The 14159-nt window shown below is 33.1% G+C and overlaps 1 protein-coding gene across 1 annotated transcript; it reads right to left on the minus strand.

Moving 5' to 3' along the window:
• Positions 1 to 292: 292 nt before the first annotated feature.
• Positions 293 to 2845, minus strand: LOC149564721 (glutamate receptor 2.9-like). Its single transcript, XM_089818273.1, has 6 exons — positions 2469 to 2845; positions 1772 to 1893; positions 1560 to 1632; positions 1237 to 1453; positions 1010 to 1041; positions 293 to 914 (listed from the first exon to the last, which is right to left on the minus strand). Exons 1-6 carry the CDS (start codon positions 2716 to 2718, stop codon positions 454 to 456), a joined length of 1155 nt encoding a protein of 384 aa, XP_089674399.1. The 5' UTR covers positions 2719 to 2845; the 3' UTR covers positions 293 to 453.
• Between the last annotated feature and the right edge of the window lie 11314 nt (positions 2846 to 14159).

The following is a 14159-nucleotide window of genomic DNA, read 5'->3' on the forward strand; positions in this document are numbered from 1 at the left end:
ATGCTGTTAGGCGAGTAGATGGGCGTTTGGCTACAAGGGGCAACTGACCACGTCACATCAAATTTTTGATAGTTTGGTCTTTGAAACACGCAAAAGGGAATCGCAGTGTTGTATATTGTATTGTCAGGAAAATACAACGTGTTTGCTAGGAAATCATTGATGGCTACACTATTGAGGAGTCTGTCGCTAGTTATGCAGTCTTTTTTCAGTCTAAATATTAATTTTAACTTACGAAAAATTCAAAGCAGCCAATAAGAAAATAGACAGCACTAACAAGATATTTAAAGAGAGATTTTTAAACAAAGATTCATGGTCTATATGAATTTAAAGATGACTTACAATAATATGGGATAGCTTATAATAATGTAACACACCTAACTATACTAAAATGAGATGTACATATCCTAATTTTAAGATTTGAAAGATATGGTACTATGGTACTAGAGACACTGTTTATACATTTTGGTCTTCTATGGACGGAAACTCATTCGCCGTGTGGAGAATGGAAACTGAGGAAGCTTCGGCCAATGTGTTTTCCTCCGCCTCACTAACATTACTAGTTCCCAACATCGTTTGCACGGTGCCTCCCTCTGTAGAGGATTGCTCTTCTGAATCATCATTTGGGGGTAACATTTCCAGCTGCCGATCAGTCTCTTGCCTTGTAACACTATCCCCTGAGCCACGTAGGAGATTGAAGAAGAAGATGAGCAAAGTTATCGTTGATACCATTAAGGTGATTATGAACAACCCCATAAAATCCTTCACGCCTAGCCTCTTGGGCGTCTCCGTTGGAGTCCCTCTTTGTGCATTGATCCTCGAATTGAAATTGTCCGCATAGCTGGAGACGATGATGAACATCACAAGAAGCCAAACTGCAATAACAATTCGAGCCGACCTGCTCTCGATCCTCACATCTGCAAGGTAGTATTTTTATATTCAAACTAAACCAAGATTTTTGCATCGTTTTTAAATTGTAGAGATTTGGAAAAATGATAGGGCGAGGACTTACTTTGAGATAAGGACATGGTAGAGACTGCAGACCTGTAAATGTTTGGGGAAAAGAAAAGGAGAAAGGATAGCTCATTTATAGAGTACAATAGTTGACATAAAAGTATAACAGCAAGCCAAAATAACTTCTATGATGTCATCCATTTGTGGAATAGATCAGCACACTTATAAACTAAGTGAAGTTTAAGAATTGAGTGTGTTTTGATTAGGCAAGTTCCATTAAAATACCAGATGATAAGGAAGACTTCTGTTGTGGACATTTCTGTATAGATGAGAGGGCTTATATTTTGTTCAACAAGGCACACCACAAGTGATGTATATATCATAATTGCTGCTGTTGTCCACCACATTCCTGGAGTAAATGGCTTCACGAATGTCCACGCACTTTCTCCCTCCTCTATTTTCTTGGAAAGATTCATTCCAAAAGAATCTGGAGATTGCAGACCTGTTATGTTTGGGAAATAAAAAGAAACATGAATACTTCACAGATATAACACATTTATAGGGTATAGCAGTTGACATAAAAGTATAACAACAAATAGACCTCGTACTTGCTTCCCCTCTTTTCTCGAAAATACCCATTCCACTTTTTCTGTACCTATAACTATCATAGATCCGAAATACCTGTAACATTTGAAGGAGAAGGATGAGTAGATAGCATATGGAGGGAAAAAATAATCAGGTTTCAGGGAAGGTCGCCTCACACAACCAAAAAAACAAATAACAAAAAACCACCTACAGTATAACCCCTTGCAAACCCTACCGCAATCGACTGATTTTGAGTTCTACTTGGTGAGTCCATAAGTTCTTCCCATTCTTCTTTCATGATGACCACGAGAGCACTTGTATTCCTTCCTTTGACTTGTGATTCTTTATGCTCAACCGCTGCATATACCCACAAAACCAAATATGAGCTCAACATTCCAACCCCAAATTAGAGCTGAACAGTACGTTGCAACTTGCAAACAACAAAACAGAGCATATGTCTCATAAAATATTCCAATTTAAAATCTGGTAACTGCCATTTTTCACAATCTGAATTTCTTTATTTGAACAGCGAACAATTTTATACAAAATTTGAAAAACAATCTTAGATACTAGCTATCAGATTTCCACAATCCATCAATATCACTATTTAGTTTTTTGGATTTGATTGTGTAAATAATTTTTATCATCAATATTTGGGATCACACTATGTCATCCTCTTCATTTGCATGAACATTCCGATGATCGATCATAGTGTGATCCAAAACATTGATGATAAAAAATCATTTACACAATCAAATCCAAAAAACTGAATATAGTCTTAGATTCTCCCTCCAATTTGAGAAGCTCTAAAATTTTTTCTACAAAAATCTAAATCTCTATTTCCCTAACTTCCAACAGGACAATCTTATACTTTCCTAAACAATTTATGGCACATAGAAGTCCATTTGAAAGGTGGAAGTTATTTAATTTACCAGCATAAGATTTTTCCCACAATGGTGACCTGTTTTTGCTGATCCCTAGTCCATATGGTGCTGATTGTACAACGTTCTCGACCACATTAATCTTCCGAAAGTTGCTATTCAGGATCTCTTCTTTAGTAACCATCTCATTGACAGTATATAGATTTACCACAACTAAAATGCAGATAATGAAAAGATGCAGCAATATTTTTTTGGATATCTGCATCTTCTTCGTCGGCCATTCACTAGTCAAAATAATCATCTTATTTATCAGTTGAGAATAGCCTTCAAGTTTTTTAGGGCACTATACGCTGTCCTTCCCTGAAGTTTCTTGGTATCTTTCGAGGAAACTACAATGGTTTTAATCATTCTTTTTTTCAATAAGACTTTCTGAGTGATGCAGATGTGTAATCGCCATAAAGAAATCATTTTTCACGATTACTGTTATCTTCTGTAGACATTTAGTAAGGTTATTATATGTTTGTTGATGAATCAGATTATTATTTAAGTAAATCTATTCCTTGTCTTAGTTTTGATGACGTTTTCACAACATATACATGGTAGTGATAGGTATAGAGACTTTTATGAGATACATGAGTATTGTTTAGATCTTATATTTGGTATACTGGGTGAAGCGAATTCCAAACAGATGTATCATGTTTTCTTATATCATCTTATTGTATTTGTAAGGCTAATATTATTGTAATCACTTGTTGGTTAACTAGTGATTAATATTATCCATTTCAAAATGTAAGTATTTTTATATTTTATTATATTTTTTAATGTTTATATGTGAGATTTTTATGTTTTACAATTATTAAAATTATTTTATATTAATTTGATTGGTTCATGTATTAGAGATCTTTGAGATGCCAATTTTTAGGAAGTACTAATTTTAAGATGCAATAAAATATAAAATATAGTTAATAGTTTCTTAATTTAAATAAAATATTACTATAGAAAAAAAAAAAAAAAAAACTATAATACTAACATAAAAATTAAATATTATTATGAGTTATAGATATTTTCATATTAACAAATATTACACACACACACACACACACACACACACACACACACACACACACACACACATGTATATAATGTTGGTAGATTCTATGTTTATAAGGTAAATTAATGTGTTGGTTCCCTTCAAAGTGGCACCCTATAAAATATTCACAAATAAATTTACTCATAGTTCTCTTGGAATTCTTCATGCTCCCTCTTTAATCTTCATCTTTATAAATAACAAACAAAAACATCTTGAGGAGGAATATTAGATCTATAATGACATGACCACATTTTTAAGATAACTATTCTCTATGAACTCTATTTGTGTTTTGGCCAATCCTTTCTCATGTTTTTAAAAAGGGATTTTTTTTTAATCTTTTACAAATATTAATCAAATATTAAATATCAATAAAGTATTAATCAATTTTTTTATTGAAAAATAAAATATTAATCAAATGTTATTAAATATTATCATTACTATTAAATTTTTATCTTTATTATTCTACTTAATTAAACTAAAAAGCATTTACAATAAGAAATTCTTTCATTTTAATTTGGAAAAAGAGGGGTAAAAATTTATTAAGATAGAAATGATTACAACAAGGAGAGCTCAACAAGGAGTTGTGTCCTGAGCAACAAGTTCATCAAATTCTTGCACCAGCTCAAAGGGAAGTTGCCCCCTATCCATAATATTCTAGCCTTGAGCATGACCAGAAGCCCATTTGACCAAACAATTAGCAACTCTGTTCCATTCACAAGGAATGTAAGTAAACCTAATGAACTCAAGAGAGGTATAAAAGAGAAGAGTTTGATTAACAATAGTGACTAGCTACCAACTAACATCCTCAAGCTCCTGCAAGGAATGCTAGTTCACCACCACTTGGGAGTCAGACTCATAGATAATCTTGCACCATCCCTGCAAAAAACACTATTCCACAACATATAAAATATGTTGAGCCTCCATGAGATTGTTAGTGTAGTCACCCTTATGTACAAAGAAAAAGAATTTAACTTCACCAGAACTGCAATGAGCCACTCCCTCAATACCAGTAGGGCCTAAATTCCCCTGGGAAGAACCATTAGTGTTAATTTTTAGAACTCCATGTGGAGGAGGAGTCCAATGCCCCTCTTGATTCATCCTTCCTTTCCTCTATTACCAAGACTTCCTGGGCACTCTTTGATACCACTGAGTTGCAATCCCATCCCGAAGATGAAAATTGAGGCAATTGCATATGTACACTAGTACATTTTCACTTTTTTTTCTACCTAAGTTTTTGACCAATGTAAATATTGGCCTATGAATGCTTTTTAAATTATTTTTTTGCTTTTTCCAATTTGGTTGAAATTTCTATGAAATTAGGTTTCATAGGAAGCAAATTAGGAAGCATTCATAGAAAATTACATAGCATAAATTTGGGTTTTACATTTGGCATATTCATGTTTGTTGATGAGCTCTCTGGAACCACCATCTCCCAACTAGTGCAAATTGGCTCCTCACCCAGTTTCAGATTGAGCTTCTTGAAGGCAATGTGTTTAGGACTCCACTCATTGGTCCAGTCGTTATTTGTTTTCATAGATTAAGAGAGTCCAACATTTCTGTAGATCAAGCTCTAGTAGTGGGCACTTAGTAGCTTTTGTGGCCATTTGTTGTTTTATTTGTCCTTGCAGAAAGTGGACACTAGGTTGGAGAAAGGATCCTACATTTGTAGAACCTCGTTACAATGGAGTTTGGTATTTCCCTCCCTTACCTTCACCCATTTTGTTAATGGGTTTTAGTGTTACAAGACATTTACCTTCATCAATCTCCTCAAATTCCAAGTTCTTGGATGAATCTCTTAATCTATAATGCCCAAGCTTAGAGGTTACACACCAACTCACTATTTTCACTATTTTAGATTGTCTCGAAGTGTAGCTTCTTTTTACATGAATTGAACGATTATATGATAGTTGTGTATAATATGAAAATGTTGTATATCCTGTTGAATTTTTATTGGTTTATAATCTAGTATTGAAGATTTATGAGTGTATGATCAAGATTGATAAAGATGTGAAGCTCGATTCTTGATGAATTTCAGGATGTAATCTGAATTAATTAGGGTGACACAACATTCCCAAATCCAAGTTAATTTTAGATATGAACCCTCCCTATTGTTGAGCTGTCTCCATGTGGTATATAATTTTTTTATTTGAGGCTATATTGTTGTTTCCAGTGCTTATCTTTGAGTGTCTCTATGTTTTAAGTCATTGTATTTGTTCACACTATATTCCCACTTTCCTTGCAAGTCAATCATCAAGAAAAAGTATCTTATAGGACATCCTCTTGTATGAACAAAAGTTGAAACTCTATTACTAACTTCTTATTAATTGATAAGGTTTTGTCCTTCCTTCCATTGATTCTCCTATGATTTGAAATAGGGAAATCTTCTAATTTTTTTAAAAGCAAAGCTATTTTTGATAACAGTTTCTCATCAACTATTGGATACCTTCTTTTGCCTTAGTGATATAATTCTACAATATGAAAAATGCACTCCAATTGAATACTTTGATTCTCACTTCTCTCTATTTTTCTAGCTAGATACAAGATAGTTCCCTCTAGTTTAATGTTTGCTCTCTTATGCTTTAAACTTTGAAGTTAGCTGTGTTAACTTAAATATGAGTAAAGTAGGCCATATTTTCTTGAATCTCATAGCAGTTTAAATATGCTAGTCATTATTAATGTTCCTATCCTCTTTTGGTCAATTTTATTGTCTACATTATACTATCTATGGCACACATGTTGACTCACAAGATAGCCCTTGCTAGATAGGTAACGAGTTGTGCTAATTCTCTCTCTTTAGTTTAATAAATTAATAACCATACTGCAATATAGAGGTAAAGCATTCATAAAACATTACCATCTGACTTCAAAATTGACAATATAAATATGTCATTCTTAATAGGTTAGTTAATTAATTACTAATTAGCATTCATTACTCACAAAACGAAAGCTAAACCTATGAGCATTTGAAATTGGTTGTTTTTTAGGACTTACATTCAAAAGGTGCCAACACCATTCTAGTGAATGATGTGGGGCCTCAAGGGTGCGAGGCATTATGGCTTACACATTTCCTACATTCTTTAGATGATTCTAATGTATCCTATATTTTTCTAGTAGTGAACTTATTAATGACGCATCTCATTTAGAACTAATATAGATGCTTAATATAGGATACATCCCACACCTTTGATAGTTAAAAATAAGTTATCCAAAATTGAGGTAGAGTAGGGAGCTGTCAACACACTAAGGAAAATGAGCACTCTCGTTGGGCCTCCTAATAGGATTGTAATCAATGTTGAAAATTTTTGCTACATCATTTGAACTCCACCTTGCTTTTCACATAGAAATTGATAGTAGATTTTCTTAAAGTCGCAAGTTCTCTACATAGTCTATCTACCAAGTAAATATCTTCAGAGTCTAACAAATTTGGGGAAGAGATTTTAAGTAGCATGTCACCAATGCCCCTCCCCTTCAAACACCCATTTGAAAGAAGATTTACAAACTTCTTCAAGTACTCCATTACCCATCAAGGCATACAATATACTATCAAGTCATATTATTTTTTATTGTTTCATATGTATTTTCAAGTATTCATTATTGTTTTATATATATTACATGCACAATGATACTCTAAAGTGGCACATGTGAATGTGACCTACACATTTAAGTAATTTATATGGTGAAAAGTCTACACATCAAGTAGTCTACCCTCATATAGTGTGGACTTTGAACTTTAAGTAGCTTTCTACAACATATAATCAAGAACATACCAAATAGGATTTGCACAATCCCATACACATGTAGATCAACCATATAGTCAAACCAATCTATTGATTGAGAGAGTATCTTAGTTTTCTATACTAAAAGACACTCTTTATTCCAGTGAAAAAATCTACCAGATTTGTACTATTGGAAAAGAGAATGGAAAACTTTTATACACTTGAAGATTTAAAAAGTGGACAAGATTTAGGCAGATTCTCTTACAAAGTGCATCCACTTTTATGATTCCTCCCATTTCGTAGCAGCTTCCAATTCTCTTTATGAACTTTTATTATAAATTTTAGCACAAAATGGGACCATATGTATTTTAGTAGCATGACAGGACCTCAAATAACATTTAGATCCTCTTAAGAGATTACTAGAAAGTTCTATCTCATTGATTTCCAATTGTGATGCTTAACAAATTTTTATCTCCAAAAGGGATTGGCTTAAGTACTCTAGACTATTTCATAGTAGAAACATAAATACTCTATGCAATTAACCAACCAAGCATCCAACTTCCTCTAGCTTCATGAAACATAAACACTCTAGGTATTCAACTTACAAAGTATCTAACTACTTCCATCTGCCAATTTATTTGGATAGTGTTATAACTACCTTATAAAGTGGTCCATGTTTTATGAAGACTAACAATAAGTTTTTGAGTTTAAAGGGCATGCCAATCAATTGTTTATTAGGTGTGAATTATCATTAGCAGTACTCTATGCTAAATAGTGTCCATTAAAAATATTTGATTTGTTGGATAGGTAATAGGTGGCATAGTGTACTAATCTGGCATATATAGGCTGAGAATTTCATTATGAATGATGAATGAAGTGGGCTTTGATTTTTTGTTTGGAATTTATAATTTGAATAATCTAAATTGACCGTTCTATGAAAATCCCCTGCAATATATAGAAATGTCAATTATTTAAAGGACTAAGAACCTTATGCAGATTATGCATTTATTTTGAAATGCAAAAGGTTGGCCTTGGTTTACATTTGAAACACAATATTTCCAATCTTCCCTTGACTAGCTAAATGCCATTTTTGAAATTCAACTTTCCACTTTCCTCTTGGTATAGTGTGGCAAATTATGATTCTTGGTTTCCATTTGAAGCATAATACTTTCAATCTTCTCAATCTTGCCATTTTTGAAATTCAAATTTCTACATTCCTCTTGGTATAGTTTGATAGGTTATGATTTTTTTCAATCTTGAACTATATATCTTGCATGCTATTAAAAAAATAAATGACAAAAGAGAGCTCAGTGCTTCAAATTTATTGCTAAATAGGCCAAATTTTGCAATGTTATCTGGGAGAGGCATGACAACACCACTTATAGAAGGTGTGATGTAGGAGCATCCTGGGTGTAAGGGCAATCTTGCATCACCCAAAAAAAAATTTATTTTCAGTCTTTTCTATTTTAATAAGGACTAGTAGACATGGTGGTTACTTTTTATGGGAACTTGCTATTTTTAGTAAGTTTGTCATATGAGCTTAGAATGTTCTCATTTTCTATAGGAAGGTTCATTTTAGAGATATAAGCCTACCATAAAAATCTCATTGCTCTTGCTTAAATATCAGAGAAGTTATTGTGGATTTTTGGTGGAAAAATTTGTAGAAAAATCTTCAGGCTCACTGTTGGAGACTTAGAGTGCCTGGATGAGGTCTAAAAACTCAATGGAAGAGTGCGATCATGGTTCAAAACTTGTAGATCATGAGCTAACATTTTTGAAAACTGGTTATGATAGCCAATTAGAGCAACGGTTTGTGAGTTATGGCCTTCCAAAGTTGGGCTACCCAAAATTTCTAAAATAATTGTCAAATATGTATTTGGCCAACTCTATATGTTTTGTTAAGGTCTGTTAGCCCTAGGTATTAAGTTTGAGCATCTAGAAACTTCTCGAGTGACATAAAATTGCCTATTTAAGAAAGGCTTGAACATTGTCTAGGACAGCTCTAGGTGATAGTTTGCAGCTTGTCTTACAAATTATTGTACTAAAGGCACCCATGCAGGTTAGCATATTGTACTTATGAATTCTATAATTACATATTTGTAGCACAAACAAGAAGTCCATATTTTGTTCTCCCATTTACTGTTGATTCTTTGTTTCTGTTATGAGTTCATGGCATTAAGGGGATCACCCTGCATGAAGGTGTGATAGCTCTTGAGAAGCATAAATATTGAAATTTCAACCTAGCAGCCATTGGTCTAGCACTATCCACCACTGCATTTGTCTATGACAAGTAATGATCACTGTTGGTGTAAATACCTATTTACAATTTACACTTAATTTTACTTAGGTTAATGCATTATTCTATTATTTTATTTTGTGAGACACTTAGGAGTTTGCACACCTTTTTGAGTTGTCATGTTGACAACACAGAAGTACACAACTCTAATTCAATACATGGTGTCTACAACACCAGAGTTTGCATTATTCACTGAGTTGTCATGTAGACAACATAGTTATTCACACTCCCTTTTTAGCACATTTTGTCTACAACATTGATTTGCATGTTACACCCTTGTAGGCTTATCCTCTCATCATCGCACTTACTTTCGTGCTTAATAGAGGATAACCCATATCTGGTGGACATGTGCTTGGTTATATGACTTACCATGTAGCTGATTTCGAGGCATTCTAGATACATCTCAAAGGCCTTATATACAGGCACTCCTAGTGTACTCTTAGTGCACATTGAATGAATACATTGTTATTCTAATCATACTCTTTTCTGGTCTATAGTTGTGCTTGTGTTTGAGTTCTTAGTTCCTGGGTGAATTTTTCCCTAAGGAAAATTCTTACAATCACCAATTATAGGACAATATTTCTATAACAATCCTAATGTTGGTCTTACTCCAACCACCCCTTTTAAAATGGGAAGTGGGTCTATGAATCCAACTATTGCTTTTAGATCTAGGATTGATCTTCAATGCAAGTACAAATTCTAGTTTATTTCTTCAAAACAAATGCTATCTAATTTTGTAGTGCCTATTCTCATGGCAGCTAAAAAACCTATTTTGACAAAAGATCCTATTTTATACACTTCTTAGCTCTTTCATTTCATTGGCAATGAATAGGATATTCAAATATTTTTTTCTGGGCACTATTTTTTGTATTATTTCTTATAATAGTTCAAATAGCAAGCATAGAAGAAAATCATAATATGTAAGAACTGACTTTCATTGATATGGTTAAATCCCAAGTTTTGATGATTATGTTGCATTCTTATGCAACATAAATGGGTTAGCACAATTGGTTCTCAATTACACAGGTTGTGTGTAAATCAAACATTGGAATGGGTTTTGATCTCAACATTCCTTCAATTATAGTGGCTACTTTGATTAATTCTTCTACCATTCAAAAGAGTTTTATCAATATTGCAGGTAGTGAAAGCTACAAAGTTCTCTAGAGTGCACCATGGGGTGTATTTTTTTTTATTATGCCATTTTCATTCAAAGTTGAATAGGGGGAGACAAAGAAGCTTACAATAATTTTTTATGGAAACACTAATAGTACTAACCCAAGCTTTGGAAGAATTCTTTTAGTTGGGAATAATGTACACAATTTAGTAATTCATCTCTTAGTCTTTACAAAGATTTTATAGAACGCCTATAATTGATTACATTTATGGGTTTGATTGATTTGTTCATTCTAATTTCTCAAGCCTTTTGCTATTTTCTCCATTCCATGTTGAGGTTGTATAGATCTATTTGTCTTCCATTTGTTCATATTATTTTGACTATAGCAACTTGTTGATGTATAAGCAATTTATATTGTAAAGGTATCTATTTTGTAATGTACCAATAAAAAAAGTCAATACTACACCTATTTTGCATCCAAATAGATACTGTAGTTGACTCACAAGGTTCCAATATTGTAGGCTTTACGTTATGAATTGCCAATATAGAAAATGAGAAGATATTCTTGTGAAAAGAGGACCATAGATAAAATTCAGTCTCCTCTTTTTTTCCCTTCTTCTATAATGGTGTTGAGAAACTACAATTAAATCCTGCAAGCCTAAGTGCTCTCTCAAAATAGCTTTGGGGGCATATGAAGAAAGTAAAATGAAATTATTAATAATCGGTAAGACTCAAATATTTATGTTAGACCTATATAGGTAAATTTGTGTTGTAGATTGTTAGAACACAAATTTTATATAATATTATTAAATAGTTTTAAAGCAAACTATCAATGCATTTATCAAATATTTTCATTTTATTCATGCATGACTTTATTTTTTAAAGAGAATCTTAAAACATTGATTTCTTTATAGAGTTCTATGCATGAGATCCTAACTCTCATGCACACCAAACATATATATGAGCTTCAATAGAATAAGTTTGTGAGATATCTTATTCTACTATAGTAGAAAACCATTCACATTCTTATTCATATTCCAATAACCTCCTAGATGTTTTGGCTATTAATGTGAGACCACATATTTCTTCACTATGGAGAGAACACAAAAGTGGAGTTTAGATGCTCTTACTATGAGATTTAGGTATGTAAATGTCACATCTTCTAAAATGCATATAAAAAAGACTTCTTACATTTGGCAAGAAAATAAAGCATGAATGATATAGTACACATCTAATACAAAAGATTATTGTCATTTCTATTTTCATATAGTTATGTCTTCAAATTATATAACAATATTCATGAGTTATGATAAGATTACATGGCATTATAAGAAAAGGTACATCTAATGATTCCAATAAATATCCATGCATACACCTTCCAAGTGCTCCTATTGACACCATCCATGGTATATGAATAGAAAATCTTGATAGCTCCAATTGGGAACAAAACAACTCATGTTACATGTCAAAAAATTGATTTGCATGCTCGATAACTCAATTGCAATGCTAGGACTAGATATTTGTGCTTTTCTCATAATAACATGCTCTTGAATCAACACTTGCACCTTACTGGCTCACTTTCAGCAAGCTCACCTTGGATTTAATTCTACATGAAACCTTGTAGCATGCTCCTCAAATTTTAGATGGAACAATGCAAAATAAATAAAAATATTGAAGAATTCAAATATACAACATACGGTGTTCAATCATGATGTGCACACCAAACATCCACAACACAGAGTCCACCTTATCAAGCAAAAATTATGTGTTGAGGAAATTGAAACCCTTAAATTAGAGGGATCTTAATCCTCATCAACCATTAGAGTTAATGCCATGGTATGTTTCTTATTCTCTTATCTATTAGAAAATTATTAGTAAGTAGAATAAAGGACTGAGGACCTAGGTGTGTTTTGCCAACATAAAGTAGGGTGTAGGAAGTTACTGAATGGTCTTAGAATAAAGGTATTCCTTGGTATATAGCAATAAGAGACTTAGAACTTAAGGGAGTCCTTGTATTGGAGTCTTAACATAGGTCTCTAGCCTAGAGAAGGGTCCCTAGTGTTGGTGTTTGAAAACGTTACTAGTTTCCAATTACCCTGATGAGAACAAAACACATCTAGGGGTAGCTAACTCCCATTTTCAACATGCCCATTCAGAAACTAGGCCAACTATAAGGCTAGACCCTTCTTTTTCTTCAGGCTCTGCAAAACCTAGGTGGGTGGACTTATAAATTCTTTATATGGTACCAGTTATCAAAGTATACACTGAATCTATTCAAAGCAGATAAAACCCTTATTTCTCCTAAAGACTCATGCAATAACATATATTTGCACTAGCGAAATGAAAATCCACGACATTCATCAGCTGAGTGAGGGCATTCTATTATAGCTCTTCAACATAAAATGTAAAAATTGTTTGATTAGTAATGTTGATATCAACAAGACCCAAATATAAGCAACAAAACCTAGTGATCCTATCTCTGATCAGTGCCTTATCTATTGGGCAATTAAATGAATTATAACCATACATCTTCTGGAAATCTCAGACATATTACTACATCTAGATCTCTAATCTATCGTTCACCTTGTGAACAAACATCTACTTCAGATTTGAATCTCATACTCAAATTATCCCATCATGAAATCTACAAACCCTGTGATAAACACCAACCAATTACATGGCTCTTTGTTCCATTTGCAAGACATTTTAACCACATATATTCCAAAATGAAATGCAACCTAATTCATGCTCTTGGTTCACAAATTAGAAGAAATTACACATCCATGAATAAGAGACAAAATTCAGATTGAATTTGAAACCCTTTGCTGCACTTTATTTATTTTTCTTGAAATCAAATACATGAAAGACATACAGAAAATAACTCATAGATCACCTAACAGAATAGAACTATCTACATAAAACATACATGCTGCTCAATACAATAGAGAAATGCTGAAGAATGGTGTCTTAGTAGTGAGTCATTTTTTCTCAAAACTGGAACCAACTGGTTTCTCAGTAACAAAAAACTAGAACCCTTACAATAAGAAAGAATGAGAGATATATACGAAGAAGTGAATTCTCGGATCTGTTCTGCAACTGACAGGTGTCCACTTGAAATTCCCCCTCTTTTGCACTGAAAAGACTCTCTAATCTCTCTCCTTCATGGTGAATCAAATCTTTATCATTCTTACCTCTCAAAGGCATCAAGTATCTCAGAAATTTCATTCACCATCGTAACTGATTTTGGTGTAAAAATGAACTCGGTAAAAGTAACAAATTAGTTCAATCTTATGACATTGAAAATTCATCGATAATTGATTCTTTCCACATTTAGATCCTAACAAGCTTTTAAATTTTCCCCCTAACCAATTTAGGTGCTTAATGGTGGAAACTGCTTGTTCTGCCGCCAATACCTCAGATTTCACAAAATGAACTATAGCATGAACTGGTGAGTACCTATGCACAATCTAACCTCAAAGATGGAAAATTCAAATTCTCCCGGTTCTGGTAGTATATTGGAGTTCCT

This window comes from Cupressus sempervirens, chromosome 3 (assembly GCF_028749045.1).
Source record: "Cupressus sempervirens isolate cs-2001-9-10 chromosome 3, ASM2874904v1, whole genome shotgun sequence".
NCBI classification, from domain to species: domain Eukaryota; kingdom Viridiplantae; phylum Streptophyta; class Pinopsida; order Cupressales; family Cupressaceae; genus Cupressus; species Cupressus sempervirens.

Bases quoted from the DNA above. Each gene is read 5' to 3' on its own strand.
- LOC149564721 (XM_089818273.1), bottom strand. From the start codon at position 2,718: ATGATTATTTTGACTAGTGAATGGCCGACGAAGAAGATGCAGATATCC. The intron at 1,894-2,468 runs GTAAATTAAATA...GGGTATATGCAG, and splicing joins GTGGGAAAAATCTTATGCTG to CGGTTGAGCATAAAGAATCA. The intron at 915-1,009 runs GTAAGTCCTCGC...ACTACCTTGCAG, and splicing joins TACCATGTCCTTATCTCAAA to ATGTGAGGATCGAGAGCAGG.